The following is a 22,723-nucleotide window of genomic DNA, read 5'->3' on the forward strand; positions in this document are numbered from 1 at the left end:
ATACACCTATACAAAGATAAACCCACGAGGACAAAAGTACACAGATCCCGATGCTACAAGCTCGAGCTAATCCCTCCCTTGATAAAGGCTCGCATTCCCTCCCATTTGGCAAGCACTCAACTGCAAACCCAACTTCTTGTCTGCGGTCCACTTACCTCATCTACTTTGCCTCGACCACTCGACCAGCTTGTCCATTCCATGGCTATGATCAATCTCCTCTTGCAACTGACCAGCCGGCTCGGCCATCTTCATGCACAATCTTTATATTGGTGCACGTTCGCCGCTACGTGCAAGCGACGCACTTGCAAGGACGCCGGTGAAATTAGAAAAGGGAGGGGACGGGCTGTGGGTGGGGCGACCGCTGGTGAGGTCACCACATGCCGGGCGGTGGAGGAGGTGGCGGCGGCGGCAGTGGCCACGGCGTTGGTGGCGGGTTGAGGGGGGACAAGCTTGGTGGCGAGAGCAGCGAGCTCGATGGTGGGGCATCACCGAACAAGCGGTGAAAAACAACCAAGCTTTTTCTCCTATGGTTGGATTTAGAGGGCAGCGGTGGGTTGTGAGCGGCGCAGCCAGCGGCGGCAGAGGTCAGGGCCGGTGGTGTGCTGGTGTGGTCGACAAAAAACTGAAAAAACAGTAGCAGAGAAAGAACATAGCAGCACCCGCACGTACGCTACTTAAGAGCCCTCATCTTCATGGGCGTCCCCAGTGGCATCAATATCGTCTTGCCGTCCTACCTGCAAAACGGCACCGAAGACGTGGAGTATACTGCCAGCTCGACAGCTTCGTGACAGGCTGACGCCTGACCGCCGTGCTCCGGTGCTCGGCGTGGCTCCCCTGCTTGTGCACATGACATGGACTTCTCACTTCTCGGCGACGGACGACGGGGTTCAGCTCGGCCCTGCTGCCTCTCGTCCTTCAGTGGATGGTCGGCTGGAACATCTCAAGGTCTTGATTAGTACACGAGCAATGGCAGAACACGGCCTCACTTCCATTCAACGTCTGCTCAACTGCAGTCTGCAGATCGCTTCAGCTCGCACTTCCACTGCCTTCAACAATGGGCCATACGCGCGCGTAGCGCGAGCCTGTTCGCTTGTCCGTAAACGATCGTAAATTTCCAGCCGGGAACAGTGTTTTTCTCTTACATCAAACCAGCCAGCAGTAAATAATCCACGATACGATACGGCCTCCCGAACAGGCTGTAATTACTAGCACTCTGACAAGGCATCCTATTCAGGGCCACAGACCCACAGTGGCATTCTTCAGAGGAAACCTTTTTTCTGTAGTACTTGCTCTTTTTCATATATATAGAAAAAAAATGAAACAGATTCCGGCCCCCCTTTCCTCACCAAGTCACCATGTATTTATTATTCACCAAGCAGCCCATGGTTCAACATTAAAGCAGAAGGCCTATCTTATCTCGCCATTGCCCGTTGTCAAGCAAATGCAGGAGGGAGTAGCCACTCTGACGGAAAAGGCAGGAGGGCAAAGCAGCTAACAAAAGAAGCCTACTGCGTACTGTCCCAAACACATGGCAGTCATATTCCCAGGCAACATCGTTCACATTACTTCTGCTCCATGTTCAAGTTTTTGGACCTCCGACCTCAAAAAAAAGAGTTACTATCATACTATGGATCTAATCAGATTCGCAACCAAAAACCAGCCATGTAGCTAGTATATGACACAAGAACATCAATGTACTATACGGGGTATGGATAGCAAGAGACAGATTCTCCATGTGAAGCACCGGATCGATCAACCTGGGGTGGCTTTGTATCTAGGATGAGATTGGCCAGAGGATTGTCCCTCAGCGTCTGCAGGAATGTAGGAAGCATGGCCAGCATCGGATCCCTTCTGCTTGTTTACAGGTTTATAGGTAGGGCTACCGATCAGCTCCCATTTCTTTTCGAGCACTTCAAATTGCGCAAAAAAGATGGTCCTGAATTCAAAAGCCAAGTAACCAACACACAGAAGGTCAGGTAACAGAGGAAGTTAGGTTCCTTTTTTTTTTTCCAAAGTGGCAAATTGATAAGTGAACAAAACCATGAATGGAAGATGCCAGGAGGGTGTCCATCTTATTAAGATGTAGCTATATCCTATATAAGAACTTGTTTCAAGCAATAAAAGGTCCACTAAAGATGAATCAAAAGTTTTCTAAACATATAGTACATCATGCTTCATGCAGATACACACACAGCCAAGGCAAACTCGATCTCTCTTGCACTGCACAAGTCTGTACATATAGTGCAACATGAAAAGGGATCCGTACCTGCAGTTCCGGAAGGTGTCAAAGAAGAACTTGTGGAGGCGAGCTATAGTTCCTTTGCAGATGCAATTATTATAAACCAGGTGTCTTAGGTTGGATATGAGAAAACCACGCATCCAGTAGACACCATCAGAGAGCGAAATACGGTACCGTTCTGAATTATCTTTTGAGACATCAAGCACCTGCATCACAGGTTGCCGTTCTGCTGCCATCTGACCCTCCAGAATTGCCACCACTGCCCCCCAAGTCAGATGGCCCTTGAAGCCTTGGCCACTATCCATTCATTGGTTGAGCATAATTGGCCACAGATCTGGGATATGGTTCCCCATATTTACCCTCAGGCACATAGGGTTTTTCAAATAAGGAGAGCTCATATGCTTTAGGGCTTCCAATCAGTTCACATACTGTTTGCAGTACTTCAAGTTGGATAACAATGATCATACTGAACTCAGAAGTAAGCATGCAGACAGAAAAACAAAAAACAAAAAAAGGTCAACAAAGTATGGTGAATTTGTTAGTAAAGTGTAATCGTTTTTCTCAACTGAGAAACATTTTCCATGAAACAAATTTCAACATTTATAGTGGCCAGCACTCAGCACAAACCAGACCATAGAAAAATTAGTAACATGACAATCCTAAAACCCATTTTTAACCGCTGTAATATTGAGTAGTGGAAATGACAACTATCTACAAGACGCCATGTAGTGAGTAGAATAGGCGGAGTAATAATACAGTGCTCAACCAAAACTAAGCACTACACGTTCAAGTGTAAGCCCCATAAATATAATAAGAAGAAACAGCATATCAAAATTATGAATCCAGTTACTCCAACCAAAGCACAGCTGACAGCAGCACACGTCATTATTAGGTTTGGTAGTTCAATAATATGGCCAACTGGCCAATATATAGTGTCAAACTTTGTTTACAAGGTGATCTTTTGAAAGTGAAAAAAGAAAACAAAACCAGATCACTTGAGGACCTGAACCTAGGTGGTCAGGGTGTACACTTAACACCTTCAACCAACAGGGGTCAATCTCATGACTAAGAATACACACAATCAACAACTGAAGATTTGACAGTTTAGCTGTGTAAAAGTGCTGATTGGGCAAATAATACCAGTATCTAAAAGGTCAATCTCATGACTAAGAATAAACAAGAGGGCTAGCAAATACTGTTTCAAATGTTACATCCCGGTACCAGATAAATTTGGTATCCATGCCATCTAAAAATCATTAGACACCACCATGACTTATGAATGACATATTGAACATTCAACACAAGTTGGGACACAAAACATGATATGTGGAAGTCAGCAAAAACAAATGCTGTTGTAAAGTATAAATTCAACTAAAGCAAACCATGTGTGACATGCTGAGATATTTTCCAATGTTTCAATATGACAAGGCTAAACTCAATCATTCACAAGGTTGACTTTCCACTGCAACAAAGAATGTAGGAATGTATCTCTCTTCTTGTACAGTATGTCAGTATTTTGATCTCTCTTCAATCACTGTTAATAGCTAAGTAGGACCCGAAAAACACCATAGTCTGAAATTATATAAAATGTGGACAAAATATATAATAGTATTGATCAAAAAGTACACCCCATGGATGAGCTATCGATCAGTTAGTATTCTTGCAAAGTTGCACGCAAGCTATCTGTACACGATGTGAAGTGAAAATGTACTGAACTGCATATAAGTGGCCACATTATAAATCAGTACATATACTTCAACAAATAAAAATTAATTCAACTAACAAAGTGATAAATGGCCCCAAGACCTCAACCAGTCTTTCTTGCACGAGGATCCATTTTTGAGAAAACAAGGAATGATTCACACCTGGGACTCTTGGCGGTATCGCAAATAAACTCAAGGAGGCAGATGATGGAACCCTTGATGAGAAGAATATTTTCAACCAGGTGATTCAGGTCAGGTGCTAGTGTAGCATCCTGTGTGTACAGTATCAGAGAGTATCAAGTGGTACCTCCCAAACTTGAAGTCATCAGTGACACATCGACCACCTGCATCATAGGCTGCTGCAATGTGGTTACCATCCCCCTTCTTGTCAGGAATTCCTTCAGGCATTGCCCAGCAGAATAGGCTTCACAGTTCAGTTTGGCATTACTGGACACTGATTCAGTGTCCAATTCCTCGCGCTTGTTTTCCAACTTGCCAGATGGATACTGTTTGGGATTTCCAACCATCAGACAATCCGCCCGCAGCACTTCAAGTTTTAACACAACGATGACCCTGAATTTCAAAGACAGATTATGAAAGGGTAAATAGAAGTAGACAGCAAATTTATAGCGCCCGTGTTTAGTTGGTTGAAAAGTTGGAATTTGGCTACTGTAGCACTTTCGTTTTTATTTAGCAATTAGTGTTCAATCATGGACTAATTAGGCTCAAAACGTTCGTCTCGCGATTTCCAACCAAACTGTGCAATTAGTTTTTTTTCGTCTACATTTAATGCTCCATGCACGCATCGTAAGATTCGATGTGATAGGTACTGTAGCACTTTTTTAGAACTTTTTTTGGAACTAAACACGGGCAGCATTGAACATACTGCACATAGCTAATGGAGGATTTAATTGTACATCCCTTACATTTTTTTTTCTCGAAAACGCAGGAGAGCTGCGCTTCATTAAATTAAGAAGAGAATAAAGAGCAAGAGCCCAAACAACACCTTACACACCACACACACACGCACACACCCCAGTTTCTAGGATTACACTCGCGTCGTTGACATAAACACACAAGACGACCACTACTGAGTTAGACACTCTAACTACCGGGGAGGAGGGCAGTCAGGAAAGATAATCCTCGAGCCCCTGCCATAGACCACAAGCGGCGTTCCTCGCTAGCTAAAATCAGAGCACCAGCTAAGCTTGGAGCTGCTCCATCGAAAACACACCCATTGCGATGGTTCCAAATAGTCCATGCTCCAAGTATAATAACCGAATTAAGTCCTTGCCTTATCAGCCCATCAGCGGTGCTGCTGCTAGCTTTCTCCCACCAAGCATGGAAGGACAACTCTGTAGGCTGAGGGGACAGAATCAGAAGACCAACCTGTCTGAGCAGAATGAACCAAAATTCTCTTGCGAACACACAGTGGACAAGGAGATGGTCAATAGTCTCTTCTTCTTGGTCACAGAGAGGACAATATTCAGGATGAGGCAACCTGCGACGTGCCAGGCGATCAGCCGTCCAGCACCTGTTGTGCGCGACCAGCCACATAAAGAAGCGACACTTAGACGGTGCCCAAGATTTCCAGATTCTTTCCCATGGTCCAAAGAGAGTAGAACCCAAAAAGAACCCATCATATGCCGACTTAGTCGAGTATTGTCCGTTGGAGGAGAGCCTCCATATGTGTCTATCCTCAACCTCCGGCTGTAGCTGAAAATCCATCAATAAATCCCATAATTGGACAAAATCCACCAACACACCTACTGTACGAGCTCCCTGAATGTCTGAAATCCAAGCATGGTTAGTGAGAGCGTCCTGGACAGTGCGCTGCTTAACCCTCCTCTTGGGAATAGCTCCAAAAAGGCGAGGAGCAAGGTCTGCAATGCATTGCCCATGGAGCCACCTATCTGTCCAGAAAATAATATTTGCACCATCTCCAACTATAGAATTCACAGCTACAGAGAAGAAGGCTCTCACTTGCTCACGCACATGTAATGGGAGAGCAGCCCAAGGACAATGAGGTTCTGTTTTCTGCAGCCAAACCCATCTCATGCGCAAGGACCAGCCAAGAGACTTGAGATCTGAAATTCCCAGACCTCCCAGCTCCGGTGGTCGACAAACTTTGACCCAGGCCACCAGACAATGCCCACCTTTTGCATCTTTACGGCCTCTCCAAAGAAAACCGCGCCGGATTTTATCCACCGCTTTGAAAGCCCACGTAGGAAAATCAAAGGCCATAGCCAAGTAAATGAGCATCCCAGTAAGAACAGATTGTACTAGTACTCTTCTTCCAGCCCTTGTCACTAGATCTGCCTTCCAACTAGGTAGTTGATCTGCAATGCGGTCAATAATGGGCTGCACTTGTTCTTTAGTTAGTTTTCTTAAAGATAGGGGCACACCTAAGTATCTGCATGGGAATTCTGAAAGAGGGCAGGGCAGCAGGTTTTGTATTGTAGCAATCTCCAATTCAGCACACCTGATAGGGATCACAGTACTTTTCTGCAGATTAGTCTTGAGCCCAGAAGCTTCACCGAACAAATTAAGAATATCCATGGATGTAGTGATATCCCCAGACTCCGAGCGAAGAAAGAGGGCCACATCATCAGCATACATAGAGATGCGGTGTTGTAAACCACGAGATGACAGGGGTAGCAGCAAACCCTCACTGGTGGCCTTAGTAATCATATGCCCCAACACATCCATTATCAAGATAAAAAGCATGGGAGAGAGGGGGTCACCTTGCCGCAATCCTCGGCGATGATGAATAAAATCCCCACGCACCCCATTTAAAAGCACTTGGGTTGAAGACGAGGAGAGCAGCCCACTGATGATATCTCTCCATAATTGCTAGAAACCAAGCTGCTGCAGTACCTCTAGGAGGAAAGGCCACGACACAGAATCAAAGGCCTTGGAGATATCTAACTTGAGAAGAATCCGAGGCTGCTTTTGCTGATGAAGAAGCCTCGCCGTTTGCTGAACCAACATGAAGTTATCCTGTATGAATCGCCCTTTTATGAAGACACTTTGAATCGAAGAGACCATTTGCTGTAGACGACCAGAAAGGCGATTAGCCATCATTTTTGTGATTAATTTGGCGAAGCTATGAACCAGACTTATGGGTCGAAAATCTTTAGGCTGATCAGCACCATCTTTTTTAGAGAGGAGAGTAATATAGGCTGAGTTGAGGACGCCCAAGTTCACAAACTTCCTGTTCCAAACTGCTGAAACCGCCAACATAATATCTTCCTTTATGATGGGCCAGCAAGCCTTATAGAAGCGACCCGTGAAGCCATCTGGCCCGGGAGCTTTGTCTGAAGGTAAGATTTTAATAGTATTCCACACTTCTTCCTCACTAAAAGGGAGTTCGAGATCAGCAAGGTCATGTGCAACAATTTGTAACTCATTTAAATTGATACTGTACTCCCTGTCAGGACAGCTACCCAGCAAATTTTCATAGAAATCATCAATAGCTACAGCTTTATCCTCATGACTAGTGCAAATTTGCTCACCAGCGACAATTTTTCCAATAAAGTTCTTCCTCTTGCGGTGACGAGCATGAAGATGGAAGAGCTTTGTATTTGCATCTCCATCACGGAGCCAACTAATCCTTGAGCGCAGCCGAGCAATTGTGCGTTGAAGGGAAGCTAGAACTAAGCTGTGCTTTTTTAGACAGTTTTTGAACCACAATTCCCCCGAGGATAACTGACGACTATCTTGGGCGATCTCTAACTGATGGAGAATTTCCCTAGATAAAGCAAGCTGGAAATTCACCTGACCGACCATCTGGTGGCTCCAACTCTGCAAACCTGTGGTGGTAGCCTTGAATTTTTTTGCCAAAGTTATGAAAGGACATGGAGCAGCAGGAACCGAGGTCCAGGATGCAGAGACGGCTTCCTGAAAGCCATCCAGTTTGGCCAGAAGGACTCAAAATGAAACCTGCGACGACCCTGAGTGTTGTTATCCCTTAGGCCAAGCAAAAGGGGGCAGTGATCCGAATCATCCGAAGCCAAACTCTGTAACAAACAATTAGGAAATCTGTCCTCCCAGTCCACAGTGCATAGAACTCTGTCCAACTTCACTAGAGTAGGTAAAACCTGCTGATTTGACCACGTAAATTTGCGGCCATGCAGCGGAATCTCTGAGAGCAAGATCATTGATAAACCTTCTGAAACGACCCATCATGGCCCTATTAAAATTAGCATTATTCTTGTCCTCATCCTTATAAATTAGATTGAAATCCCCGGCAATCATCCACGGCCCTGGGCAAGTTGCTCGGATATCACGTAGTTCCTACAGAAAATGGATTTTATCTTCATTTCCTTGCGGCCCATAGACACAAGTTAACCACCACGCTTGCCCATCCTCAGAAGCAAACTGAACTGTTACACTGTGATTATCAATCCTTTGGACTCTAGAAACACCGATATGACGTCTCCAGGCAATCAGAATGCCCCCACTAGCACCAGTGGAGGGGACAACAGCATAATCAGAGAAATCAGCCCCAAGAGCTGAGAGAATAATCCTGCGAGAGAAGCTTGCAATTTTTGTTTCCTGAACACACACAATATCCGACCGCAAAGAAACCACAAGAGACCGCAGAGAGTCTTGTCTGGATGAAGAATTCAAACCCCTAACATTCCAAATCAGAATTTTGGAAGGATCCATAAATTACAATCATGTCAAACGACCAAGAAAAGACATCAGGAGACTTAACACAGCAGCACAACACCCTCTCCGTCATCCAGATTTTTAGGAAGAGACCAATGGAAAAGAGCTGCCAGAGCCTGGAGATGAGCATCAGGCAGGGGCTGCTCAAACAATTTCGCATATTCATCCAGGGCCTATTGATCTATACCTTCATGCTCCTCAATGAGTTCAAGAGTCCTCATTGCCTTCTTCGATCTCCTTTCTAGGTCGTTGAGTCCAAATTCAGACTTCGCACCAGCAAGGCGACGGCTGCGTCGGGGGGTGTCACCTATTGGTACGGTCTTGCCTCGCCGCTTATTGATGGCCGGGACAGGGAGAAGGCCTCCTGCGCGCCGAGCAAGTTTGTTGATGAAGGCAGCCCACGAAGCCGCCGGGACTACTGTAGAGGAGGCCGGAGGCGGAGCAGGGGCCTCCTGAATGACACCCACATCCACCGCCGAAGGGAAGGGCTCGCCAACGGCTGCCGGCGGCAGAACCGTTGCGGCCGCCTGGAGAGGCCCCACCCCTAAGACAGCCGGGTCAACCAGAGAGGAGGCCGGCGGCAGAGCAGATGCAATAGCTGCCGCGGGCATCAGTGAGGAGGCCGGAGATGGGGCAGCAAGCTCCGCAGCCTCAACCCCGACCGCGGGTAACCTGGAAGGACGGAAGCGACGCCGAGAATAAACCAAGATTGGCTTCACCAGAGCTTGAGACTGCAGCGGCGGGGTGACCAGGAGGTCGAAAACAGGGATGGGAGGGGAAGGTGGAGGAGTCCGAGGCGAGGCCGGCATTACCGTCGCCTCGTCGGAGGAGAGACAGGGGCGAACACGGTGAGGCCGGCAGGCACTCCGTCGCCTCACCACGGTCCCCAGCCTCACAGACGAAGTCCTGAAGCCGCTCATCAGAAGCCTAGTGGAAATTTCGGCCACCAGCGGGTCTGGAACTGGGGAGTCCTCAGGCCCAAGAGAGACCAGCCCAGGTGGAACGCAGCCAGTAGAGGGGAGCTCCAGATCCTCTAGCACTTCGAATCGCACAAGTGTAGGAGACCATTGACGGGCTGCCATCGATTGGGCCCTCCAAGCCGTTGGCAGCCGCCGCTAGATTAATGTCCGCAAGCCCGAGGGGTTCAGCGTCTAGGGAGCCCCGAGCTACATCGCTCTTCTCCTGGGAACCCGCGACCAGTTCCGGAAGAACCGCGGGCGCAGAGGCCGCCATGAAGACGCCGCTCGAAGAATCCACCCTTGTCAGGAATTCCTTCAGGCATTGCCCAGCAGAATAGGCTTCACAGTTCAGTTTGGCATTACTGGACACTGATTCAGTGTCCAATTCCTCGCGCTTGTTTTCCAACTTGCCAGATGGATACTGTTTGGGATTTCCAACCATCAGACAATCCGCCCGCAGCACTTCAAGTTTTAACACAACGATGACCCTGAATTTCAAAGACAGATTATGAAAGGGTAAATAGAAGTAGACAGCAAATTTATAGCGCCCGTGTTTAGTTGGTTGAAAAGTTGGAATTTGGCTACTGTAGCACTTTCGTTTTTATTTAGCAATTAGTGTTCAATCATGGACTAATTAGGCTCAAAACGTTCGTCTCGCGATTTCCAACCAAACTGTGCAATTAGTTTTTTTTCGTCTACATTTAATGCTCCATGCACGCATCGTAAGATTCGATGTGATAGGTACTGTAGCACTTTTTTAGAACTTTTTTTGGAACTAAACACGGGCAGCATTGAACATACTGCACATAGCTAATGGAGGATTTAATTGTACATCCCTTACATTTTTTTTTCTCGAAAACGCAGGAGAGCTGCGCTTCATTAAATTAAGAAGAGAATAAAGAGCAAGAGCCCAAACAACACCTTACACACCACACACACACGCACACACCCCAGTTTCTAGGATTACACTCGCGTCGTTGACATAAACACACAAGACGACCACTACTGAGTTAGACACTCTAACTACCGGGGAGGAGGGCAGTCAGGAAAGATAATCCTCGAGCCCCTGCCATAGACCACAAGCGGCGTTCCTCGCTAGCTAAAATCAGAGCACCAGCTAAGCTTGGAGCTGCTCCATCGAAAACACACCCATTGCGATGGTTCCAAATAGTCCATGCTCCAAGTATAATAACCGAATTAAGTCCTTGCCTTATCAGCCCATCAGCGGTGCTGCTGCTAGCTTTCTCCCACCAAGCATGGAAGGACAACTCTGTAGGCTGAGGGGACAGAATCAGAAGACCAACCTGTCTGAGCAGAATGAACCAAAATTCTCTTGCGAACACACAGTGGACAAGGAGATGGTCAATAGTCTCTTCTTCTTGGTCACAGAGAGGACAATATTCAGGATGAGGCAACCTGCGACGTGCCAGGCGATCAGCCGTCCAGCACCTGTTGTGCGCGACCAGCCACATAAAGAAGCGACACTTAGACGGTGCCCAAGATTTCCAGATTCTTTCCCATGGTCCAAAGAGAGTAGAACCCAAAAAGAACCCATCATATGCCGACTTAGTCGAGTATTGTCCGTTGGAGGAGAGCCTCCATATGTGTCTATCCTCAACCTCCGGCTGTAGCTGAAAATCCATCAATAAATCCCATAATTGGACAAAATCCACCAACACACCTACTGTACGAGCTCCCTGAATGTCTGAAATCCAAGCATGGTTAGTGAGAGCGTCCTGGACAGTGCGCTGCTTAACCCTCCTCTTGGGAATAGCTCCAAAAAGGCGAGGAGCAAGGTCTGCAATGCATTGCCCATGGAGCCACCTATCTGTCCAGAAAATAATATTTGCACCATCTCCAACTATAGAATTCACAGCTACAGAGAAGAAGGCTCTCACTTGCTCACGCACATGTAATGGGAGAGCAGCCCAAGGACAATGAGGTTCTGTTTTCTGCAGCCAAACCCATCTCATGCGCAAGGACCAGCCAAGAGACTTGAGATCTGAAATTCCCAGACCTCCCAGCTCCGGTGGTCGACAAACTTTGACCCAGGCCACCAGACAATGCCCACCTTTTGCATCTTTACGGCCTCTCCAAAGAAAACCGCGCCGGATTTTATCCACCGCTTTGAAAGCCCACGTAGGAAAATCAAAGGCCATAGCCAAGTAAATGAGCATCCCAGTAAGAACAGATTGTACTAGTACTCTTCTTCCAGCCCTTGTCACTAGATCTGCCTTCCAACTAGGTAGTTGATCTGCAATGCGGTCAATAATGGGCTGCACTTGTTCTTTAGTTAGTTTTCTTAAAGATAGGGGCACACCTAAGTATCTGCATGGGAATTCTGAAAGAGGGCAGGGCAGCAGGTTTTGTATTGTAGCAATCTCCAATTCAGCACACCTGATAGGGATCACAGTACTTTTCTGCAGATTAGTCTTGAGCCCAGAAGCTTCACCGAACAAATTAAGAATATCCATGGATGTAGTGATATCCCCAGACTCCGAGCGAAGAAAGAGGGCCACATCATCAGCATACATAGAGATGCGGTGTTGTAAACCACGAGATGACAGGGGTAGCAGCAAACCCTCACTGGTGGCCTTAGTAATCATATGCCCCAACACATCCATTATCAAGATAAAAAGCATGGGAGAGAGGGGGTCACCTTGCCGCAATCCTCGGCGATGATGAATAAAATCCCCACGCACCCCATTTAAAAGCACTTGGGTTGAAGACGAGGAGAGCAGCCCACTGATGATATCTCTCCATAATTGCTAGAAACCAAGCTGCTGCAGTACCTCTAGGAGGAAAGGCCACGACACAGAATCAAAGGCCTTGGAGATATCTAACTTGAGAAGAATCCGAGGCTGCTTTTGCTGATGAAGAAGCCTCGCCGTTTGCTGAACCAACATGAAGTTATCCTGTATGAATCGCCCTTTTATGAAGACACTTTGAATCGAAGAGACCATTTGCTGTAGACGACCAGAAAGGCGATTAGCCATCATTTTTGTGATTAATTTGGCGAAGCTATGAACCAGACTTATGGGTCGAAAATCTTTAGGCTGATCAGCACCATCTTTTTTAGAGAGGAGAGTAATATAGGCTGAGTTGAGGACGCCCAAGTTCACAAACTTCCTGTTCCAAACTGCTGAAACCGCCAACATAATATCTTCCTTTATGATGGGCCAGCAAGCCTTATAGAAGCGACCCGTGAAGCCATCTGGCCCGGGAGCTTTGTCTGAAGGTAAGATTTTAATAGTATTCCACACTTCTTCCTCACTAAAAGGGAGTTCGAGATCAGCAAGGTCATGTGCAACAATTTGTAACTCATTTAAATTGATACTGTACTCCCTGTCAGGACAGCTACCCAGCAAATTTTCATAGAAATCATCAATAGCTACAGCTTTATCCTCATGACTAGTGCAAATTTGCTCACCAGCGACAATTTTTCCAATAAAGTTCTTCCTCTTGCGGTGACGAGCATGAAGATGGAAGAGCTTTGTATTTGCATCTCCATCACGGAGCCAACTAATCCTTGAGCGCAGCCGAGCAATTGTGCGTTGAAGGGAAGCTAGAACTAAGCTGTGCTTTTTTAGACAGTTTTTGAACCACAATTCCCCCGAGGATAACTGACGACTATCTTGGGCGATCTCTAACTGATGGAGAATTTCCCTAGATAAAGCAAGCTGGAAATTCACCTGACCGACCATCTGGTGGCTCCAACTCTGCAAACCTGTGGTGGTAGCCTTGAATTTTTTTGCCAAAGTTATGAAAGGACATGGAGCAGCAGGAACCGAGGTCCAGGATGCAGAGACGGCTTCCTGAAAGCCATCCAGTTTGGCCAGAAGGACTCAAAATGAAACCTGCGACGACCCTGAGTGTTGTTATCCCTTAGGCCAAGCAAAAGGGGGCAGTGATCCGAATCATCCGAAGCCAAACTCTGTAACAAACAATTAGGAAATCTGTCCTCCCAGTCCACAGTGCATAGAACTCTGTCCAACTTCACTAGAGTAGGTAAAACCTGCTGATTTGACCACGTAAATTTGCGGCCATGCAGCGGAATCTCTGAGAGCAAGATCATTGATAAACCTTCTGAAACGACCCATCATGGCCCTATTAAAATTAGCATTATTCTTGTCCTCATCCTTATAAATTAGATTGAAATCCCCGGCAATCATCCACGGCCCTGGGCAAGTTGCTCGGATATCACGTAGTTCCTACAGAAAATGGATTTTATCTTCATTTCCTTGCGGCCCATAGACACAAGTTAACCACCACGCTTGCCCATCCTCAGAAGCAAACTGAACTGTTACACTGTGATTATCAATCCTTTGGACTCTAGAAACACCGATATGACGTCTCCAGGCAATCAGAATGCCCCCACTAGCACCAGTGGAGGGGACAACAGCATAATCAGAGAAATCAGCCCCAAGAGCTGAGAGAATAATCCTGCGAGAGAAGCTTGCAATTTTTGTTTCCTGAACACACACAATATCCGACCGCAAAGAAACCACAAGAGACCGCAGAGAGTCTTGTCTGGATGAAGAATTCAAACCCCTAACATTCCAAATCAGAATTTTGGAAGGATCCATAAATTACAATCATGTCAAACGACCAAGAAAAGACATCAGGAGACTTAACACAGCAGCACAACACCCTCTCCGTCATCCAGATTTTTAGGAAGAGACCAATGGAAAAGAGCTGCCAGAGCCTGGAGATGAGCATCAGGCAGGGGCTGCTCAAACAATTTCGCATATTCATCCAGGGCCTATTGATCTATACCTTCATGCTCCTCAATGAGTTCAAGAGTCCTCATTGCCTTCTTCGATCTCCTTTCTAGGTCGTTGAGTCCAAATTCAGACTTCGCACCAGCAAGGCGACGGCTGCGTCGGGGGGTGTCACCTATTGGTACGGTCTTGCCTCGCCGCTTATTGATGGCCGGGACAGGGAGAAGGCCTCCTGCGCGCCGAGCAAGTTTGTTGATGAAGGCAGCCCACGAAGCCGCCGGGACTACTGTAGAGGAGGCCGGAGGCGGAGCAGGGGCCTCCTGAATGACACCCACATCCACCGCCGAAGGGAAGGGCTCGCCAACGGCTGCCGGCGGCAGAACCGTTGCGGCCGCCTGGAGAGGCCCCACCCCTAAGACAGCCGGGTCAACCAGAGAGGAGGCCGGCGGCAGAGCAGATGCAATAGCTGCCGCGGGCATCAGTGAGGAGGCCGGAGATGGGGCAGCAAGCTCCGCAGCCTCAACCCCGACCGCGGGTAACCTGGAAGGACGGAAGCGACGCCGAGAATAAACCAAGATTGGCTTCACCAGAGCTTGAGACTGCAGCGGCGGGGTGACCAGGAGGTCGAAAACAGGGATGGGAGGGGAAGGTGGAGGAGTCCGAGGCGAGGCCGGCATTACCGTCGCCTCGTCGGAGGAGAGACAGGGGCGAACACGGTGAGGCCGGCAGGCACTCCGTCGCCTCACCACGGTCCCCAGCCTCACAGACGAAGTCCTGAAGCCGCTCATCAGAAGCCTAGTGGAAATTTCGGCCACCAGCGGGTCTGGAACTGGGGAGTCCTCAGGCCCAAGAGAGACCAGCCCAGGTGGAACGCAGCCAGTAGAGGGGAGCTCCAGATCCTCTAGCACTTCGAATCGCACAAGTGTAGGAGACCATTGACGGGCTGCCATCGATTGGGCCCTCCAAGCCGTTGGCAGCCGCCGCTAGATTAATGTCCGCAAGCCCGAGGGGTTCAGCGTCTAGGGAGCCCCGAGCTACATCGCTCTTCTCCTGGGAACCCGCGACCAGTTCCGGAAGAACCGCGGGCGCAGAGGCCGCCATGAAGACGCCGCTCGAAGAATCCACCACGTGGACGACGCATGACGAGGAAGGACCCACCCGCTCGAGGACAGGCCGACGTCGAGAACCACCTCCCTCATCGCCCGCCGTGGAGGAATCAGACGACGTCGGGGAAGATGGACGGCGGCGCCTCCGTCGATCAGAGGGACCCTCACCGCCTCCGCTCCCAGCATGAGATGGCGGAGGGGGAGGGGGAGGAGCGTCGGGCCCGAGCAGCACAGAGAACCGAGTCTCAACAGGGTAGGACAGAAGCCTCTTCACCGAGGGACCATCCATGGCAGCGACCAGAGGTTCAGAGACCCACAGCTCCTTGGTGGGTGGGAGAGCAGAAGGGTCCAGGCACCATGCTGAACATCTGAAAGAGACCAGGTCCCTCAACCCAACAGTGTCAGGGTGAACTTGCTGAATACAGGCCAGGGGGCTCAAGAACTGCTCCACAGTTGAGGTTTCCCACACATGTACAGGAATTCCCCGAAGCTCAACGTCGATCAACCATGGCAGCACCCGCCCCAAGGCACCGGCCAACCGACTCCACCGCTGACAAAGGAGGGTGAACGTAGGCGAGCGTAGGGGAGGCTGTCGTTGATCCATCAAACGTTGAACGAAGCCAGAATCAGGAAGGACGAGGAGATAACTCGAGCTGGAGGTTTGACGAAGCACCAGGGAACCCGCCTCGACACCCAGACGAGCGGCGAGCACCTCCGCCACCTCACCTGCAGGGGCCAATGGCTCCACCCCACATACAGTCACGATCACGGCATTCGCGAGGTCTTCTTGTGCCCTGGCCATACGATCATCCTAGTTGATAATGCATTGAAGAGACTGCGTAGGCGCGGCAAGGGCATCAGGAGGAGCCACCGCCGAAGAAATTGAGGGCCTAGGATCAACAGGAGTGGAAGAAGCGGCCGGCTGTCGAAAACGAGGCCGACATCGACGACGCGGCTGCCTCTCCCTGTCACCCATGGCTGCCCTGGTCCCGGTGTCACAACTCCGCAGGCAGTCCTCGCCACCTTCACCAGGGAGCTCACCCGCCGGAGTGCCGTTGCGGGGATTGGGTCCGGCCGGCAACTGGGCTGGAGATTTGCGCCTCCAAACACGCATGGCAGCTCCCGGGCCACGCACAGCACACGCACCGCCGACCAGTCTAGCCGCCGCGACCCCAAACTCGTCACCCGCCGGAGAACCGTTGCGGGAAGAAGCGCCAGGCGACAACATGATTGGCCCAAGCCGCCTCCAGACAGAGATGCACTCCGGCAGCAAGACACCGCCACCAGCCGACTCCAAGGGACACACGTAGGAGCGGTGCCCCGGCGAACGGCAACGGAAGCACCTAGTTCTCTGACGGCACAAGGCAGCAGTATGGCCGGCAGAGAAGCAGTTGAAACATTTGCCCACTAAATCAGCAAGGACTTGACGACGAGGGGGGCGTGCTTCGCACCGGCGTCTCCGCCGCTCGCCACGCGACACGAACTTCACCCAACCGCCAGGACCAGGCCTCACAGCACCACGCCGCCTAGGAGCAGAAGGGCGGATAAGGACGATCCTAGGAGGCGGAGGCGGAGGCGCTGGGATAACTTCAACTGCGGCAGAAACAACCGTCGCCGCGGCCACCGAAGGGGCCGAGGAGCCCAGGCCAGCAGACGAGATGACGACGTCGCGAAAGGACGGAACAGAACCGTCGGAGCACTCCAAGCCCGGACTATCGCAGTCCCACCGCTCGTGCTTGGAACGACCGCGAGAGAGCAAGGGAGGGGAGGAAACCGTCGCCGATGGGGAGGGAATGGCCGCCTGCGCGGACGAGGTGGAGGTGGCCACCGGGCTCGGGATGAGCGACGGCGGAGGGGCAGGGGAAGGCAAGGCGACGGGAGTGGGAGAGACAGGGGAAGGCGAGGCGACGGGAGAGGGAGAGACGGAAGTCGTCGCCGATGGAGAGGGATTGGCCGCCTGCGCGGCCGAGGTGGAGGTGGCCGCCGGGCTCGGGATGAGCGTCGGCGGGGAGGTAGGGGAAGGCGAGGCGACGGGAGAGGGAGAGACGCTTGGCATCCCGCCTAAAGTGCGATTCTGGAAGTTCTTACATCCCTTACATTATGTTGAGCAGCCCTAGCATAGGGCCAATAAGATCACCTTCTTATCAACAAGATTGGATGGATTTAGGGGAACGTGGCCACGACAATAATTCACTTATTATCACAAAGGAATTACAACTCAGAATCTATGATAGCACAGGACAAATATCTAAACTGAAATTCGAGCATGCAACCGAACCAAAGCACTGAAAGTTTTTTTAACACACAGGAGAGTTGTGTATCTTTGTATAATTGTATTATATAGAGGAAAAATGGCCCGTATACATTACCAACTCATGCCAGGACCATACATGAGAAAGTTGGATACACGTACAACACAATTACCTGGTAAACACGTTTAATGGCCAAAAAGAAAGGAAAACTCATCCGAGTGTTCCTAACCCATCCAGTCCCAGAGCTTGGAGCTTCTTAGCAACGGCTAGACACCGTAGCTTATACTCATCCCTAAATTGTCGCAAAACTCCGCTAACAAAAGGGGTTTCTCTATCAAAGACATAAGTGTTACGGTGCTTCCATAGGAACCATGCAGTCAATATGATAAGCACTGAAAGTAAGAGTTGAAATCACCAAACAATAAAATAAAAAAAAGGAGAAAAAAGGCATCATTCTAAACACTAGTAATTTAGTTGATATTTATGTTAATATAAAAAATGAGTTTTCACAAGACTATATACAAGCCTACAGGCCTAATATGCCACTCAAACTTAATTCATAGAACAAAACACAAAAAATTTCCTTAAACCAACCAGTGCTGAATGATAGCATGAAATGCAGATCATACGAAAATACAAAGAGGTGCCTCAAACTATCCAACAAGAAATTAATGGAATCTAATGTTAAATAGACAAAATTAATTACATGGTCCACGTTAATTTATTCCTGCAAGTTACCACCCAGCTACAACCGAATGAGTTGCATATCATCTACTGGACGTACTGCATGAGCTGCTTGTTCACCTAATAGTGATTGTAAGCGGCTAAAGTGTTCCTACAGGAGCAAGGCACGCAAGAGAAAATGAATGATTTATAGAAGCATATCACAAATCCCCTAACCTTACTGGGAATTTAGAGCAAGGAAGGCTAAACTCACATACCCCAACAACTGTGTAACTGCACAACAATCAGAACACGTGATGAAACCACCTCATAGTTGATAGGAGTTTCAGGTCTATGAATCCTTTATGCACAAGCAGTCTATGGTGTGGGTAAATGTGTGTCCATGCACTATGAGTATGAGGTAACATATTTGTCCCACATCTACAAGTTCAAATATGTCCATGGAAACATACTTTTGTGTGCATACCGGTAGGTGTGTTTCCCATGCGCATGTGCATCAAACGTAGTAATTAAAAAAAAAAGGAACTTGTAAATTTTCACAAACCAAATTTCCTGCTTTGCTTCTGATTCATACATAAGCCACCCAACAATTACCAAAAACTTGGCAATATCAAATACCAATTGAATTTGGATAAAGCTGGGAAGCAAACCATACCTCTCAGTTCTGTCATTGTGGCACGTGAACTCAAGGAGTCGGACCACTGCGCCCATGTGGAGGCGGCCGTCCCTGAAGATCGATGAGCTGATTATGTAGGGGGAAAGGCTGCCGCGGATCAAATGGGTGCCGTCCGAGAGCAAGATAGGGGATAACCATGGATCATCCATCTCTGCCCATACAAGCAGGTCAAACACTTGCAGCACTGGCTGCACCACCGCAGCCACATCCTCCCAGATGGCCGCCACTGCTCCCCACGTCAGGCTTGCCTGCATCTCCATGCCTCCCTGATCCTTGCAGAAGCTTCCAGAAATTGGCAGAAAGGACTCTGAGTTGGAGTGGCTCTGTTTATTTCCAAGCTCATAGAAGGTTGGGTTTCCAATCAGCACACATTCTGTTTGGAGTACTTCAAGTTCCACATGAAGTGGTCTATAAAAAGATACAACAACAACAACAACAAAGCCTTTAAGTCCCAAACAAGTTGGGATACAACAAGTTGGGGTCTATAAAAAGATACATTGATAAAAAAAGGGGGTACCAGTCTTTAGGAGGCCACCTTGACAACAAAAAATAACCAAGAGATCTAGCAAATACAAGTGGCACTGCTCCAATAGTTACAGCTTATGAGTCCCGACTCAGTCCATCTCTATAATAAGTTAATAACTAGCCACAAACATGATACCTATGATTCTACAGGTAAGATTTCTGAATTGAGCACTGAACATTAAACCCAAAGTTAAAACATTTCAATCTTAAGTCATAGACCAAAAGAGCAAACACTATTAAAACTTGCACTCACTAAGACTGAAACAAACATGATAGGCAGTAACTTTTTTTACGGCTTCAATATGAAACTTAAGACTATTGATTTTTCAGCATTGACAACAGGTTACATACTTTCCACAGCAATGAGCATAATCGGTTATATCACAACTAAGTCATAACAGAAAATAGAGTACATGAGAACATTAGGAACTAATAATTCACATATTGTGGCATTCTTCACCTCAATGATTGTTAATAAACAAGAAGGGGCCTAAAAAAGATAAAAGATTCACCATAGCCTGAACTTGTAAAGTATAGCCAGTCTATCAGTGGCTATTCCTGTATCTGTATGAAAACTATCGGTAAGCATAGTGGCACTGAACAAAAAGGAGAATTGTGTTACACTCTTGCATCTATGTGGCACAGTGGCAGTCTAGCACATAATGTTCAATAAATAAATAAATCCGAAAGAATAATAAAGTGATTAAAGCGAAGAAACCACAAACATCAAGGATCCAGTTTCAGAAAAATAAGGAACTATTAGCACCTGCGATACCGAACATTACAGCAAACAAAATCGAGGAGGCAGACAATGGTGCCCTTGCGGAGGAGAGTTTCCTCAACTAGATGGTTGAGGCGGGGATGTAGTGTAGCATTCTGTGTATGCACACCATCGGCGAGGATCAAATGGTACTTCACAAGAGTTTTTGGGTCTGGTTTCAGCAGTGAGACACCAACCACCTGCATCACAGGATGCTGCAACATCGCCACCACCCCACTTATCAAAAGTTGTTTCAAGCCTTGACCGATAGGATTGGCTCTAAAGTTCTGTTTGGGAGAACTAGTCACTAATTGAGCATCCAATTTCTCATGCTTTTTTACCAAGTAGCCAGGCCGGTATGTTTTGGGATCCCCAATTTTCAAGGAAGTATGCAGCACTTCAACATGTTCCGAGTCAATTGACCTGAAATTCAAAGATAAAATACGAAAAGGTAAATAATAAATAATGGTGAGTTCATTGGATTCAAATTTCAAAGTACTCAATAAATAAAACAGCGAAGTTAAGTACTGTATCCCTCAATGGTGCTCTTATTTAGCTCTAGTATTAGCAATGGGTAGATAAGAACCAAAAAAATTAGGGGAAATGGCCATAAAATCATTAGCATCACATCTCCGAAATCACCTCCACCAAAATGAATACTATGATAGCACAAGAAGGACAGTTAACCAGAAATTGAGTATGCAACTAAATCGAAGTACTGAAAGTAATAGCTGAATTTATCAGATAAATAAAAAGGGCAAAGTTGTTCTAGAAATCAAGTAATTTAGCTGGCATTTTATTACTATATAAAGATTGTTGTGCACAAGACACAATCGCCCTGTTCGCTGGTTAGATTCTGGGCTGGTTTGGGCTGGCTGGTGCTGGTTTATTGTGAGAGGAAAACATTGTTGGCTGGCTGGTTTGGACTGGCTGAAACCAACAAGCGAACAGGCTAAATAATGTAAGTTGTCTACAGGCTTAATACACACCCCAAGACATGGTCATCAAGAATTTGAATTAGTTACAGCTGCATCCCCTGTACCACCCAGCACTAAGCCACTCATGATAGCATGAAGTGGAATATTCATATGGAAACATAAAGAGATATCATGAGCTAATCAACAGGAAATATGAAACCAACACTAAATAGCCAACACTAACATGACCCAGACTAGAGAATTTTACTCCCTGCAAATCACTGCATATCTACAAGTGAAACAGATAGCACATCATCTACAACTACTAAATGTACTCAATCAATTGTTACCGCAGAGATCAATGAGACAATGATAGAGAACCAGAGTATGCCTTTTTTTCCCCACAACGGTAATACCCGAATTTCATTACCGAGGCAACGAAATTAAAAAGTTCACAAGTTCAGAGTTGAAACAAGCACCGGAGTATTCCTGCACGAGCAGAAACAAAGACCAAATGATTACTGTGTATGTATCGTCATTCTCATTTTAACTAGGCCGTAACTGCAAGGAACCGCAAAACCTCCCCACCCAACTCTTTGCCCAACAGGACAACATCCAGGCGCAGCAAAACACCCGAAACCCGCATGGTAAACATCCCCTCCCCCTCCAAATAAATGGAGAAAAATAATTGGCGGCAGCCCGAACTGAATATCAAATTGTTCCTGCGAAAAACGATCCGAGCAGGTGGGATGCGACGCGCACCTCCCACCCTCGATATTTGTTCTGGTCTCGAAGTCGAGGAGGCGGACCACGGCGCCGTAACCACGCGGGGCAGCCCGGAAGGCTGCCGAGGCGGTTTCGTCGAGGCGCAGATGACCGGAAATGAGGTGGGCGCCGTCGGAGAGCGCCGCATGGCACCATCCTGGTTCTGGCCGCTTTGGGCACGAGCACGTGCGCACCACCAGAGAACCTGAAGCACCAGCGGCATCTCCCGCGCCACCTCGCCCTCCCAGATCGCCGCCACCGCCCCGAACGACAGGTCCACCTCCATAGCTCACCCAGTCCTTCTGGAAGCTTCAGGTATCAGGCGGGCGGTTTCTAGCGAGGCTGCGAGGGCGTGCGGTGGGTTGGGTTATTTGAACAGGGGGCGGGGCCGGGCGGGCGGCGGGGAGGGCGGAGAGAACTGGAGCGGCGCCGAGGCGGTGGGATTTCGGGGAATGGGCCAACTGGCCTGAGTGTTTCGCCGGTCAGAAAGTGGGGTCGATTTCAGTCAAAAGGTCAAGGCGTCAGTAAAAAATTAATGGCATGGCATTCAATATACCAGAGACATGCGTTGTAAATACAAATTTCAAAAATTTTGAAATACTATTGGGTATCTATAGATGTTAACAAAAAAGTTGAGACACGATTTCAATCAAAGAATTATATAAAAATATTCATGTGTCTCAAAACAAACCATCAGTTAGAATTCCAGGAACAGATCGGCAAATCAAAACATGCTCAAGCG

The 22,723-nt window shown here is 48.0% G+C and overlaps 2 protein-coding genes, 1 long non-coding RNA gene and 1 pseudogene across 3 annotated transcripts; all 4 read right to left on the bottom strand.

Moving 5' to 3' along the window:
* Positions 1-1,285: 1,285 nt before the first annotated feature.
* On the bottom strand, positions 1,286-4,533 carry LOC136501384 (uncharacterized). The gene is made up of 3 exons (XR_010770246.1): positions 4,105-4,533; positions 2,267-2,705; positions 1,286-1,936 (listed from the first exon to the last, which is right to left on the bottom strand). It is a non-coding gene; the product is annotated as an uncharacterized lncRNA (long non-coding RNA).
* Positions 4,534-4,897: 364 nt separating this feature from the next.
* Positions 4,898-5,843, bottom strand: LOC136499949 (uncharacterized). The gene is made up of 2 exons (XM_066495428.1): positions 5,718-5,843; positions 4,898-5,658 (listed from the first exon to the last, which is right to left on the bottom strand). Exons 1-2 carry the CDS (start codon positions 5,841-5,843, stop codon positions 5,047-5,049), a joined length of 738 nt encoding a protein of 245 aa, XP_066351525.1. The 3' UTR covers positions 4,898-5,046.
* Positions 5,844-9,588: 3,745 nt separating this feature from the next.
* Positions 9,589-22,647, bottom strand: LOC136499950 (uncharacterized; annotated as a pseudogene).
* On the bottom strand, positions 10,446-11,391 carry LOC136501890 (uncharacterized). The gene is made up of 2 exons (XM_066497419.1): positions 11,266-11,391; positions 10,446-11,206 (listed from the first exon to the last, which is right to left on the bottom strand). Exons 1-2 carry the CDS (start codon positions 11,389-11,391, stop codon positions 10,595-10,597), a joined length of 738 nt encoding a protein of 245 aa, XP_066353516.1. The 3' UTR covers positions 10,446-10,594.
* Positions 22,648-22,723: the final 76 nt, after the last annotated feature.

Source organism: Miscanthus floridulus, chromosome 13, assembly GCF_019320115.1.
Source record: "Miscanthus floridulus cultivar M001 chromosome 13, ASM1932011v1, whole genome shotgun sequence".
Classification (NCBI taxonomy): Eukaryota; Viridiplantae; Streptophyta; class Magnoliopsida; order Poales; family Poaceae; genus Miscanthus; species Miscanthus floridulus.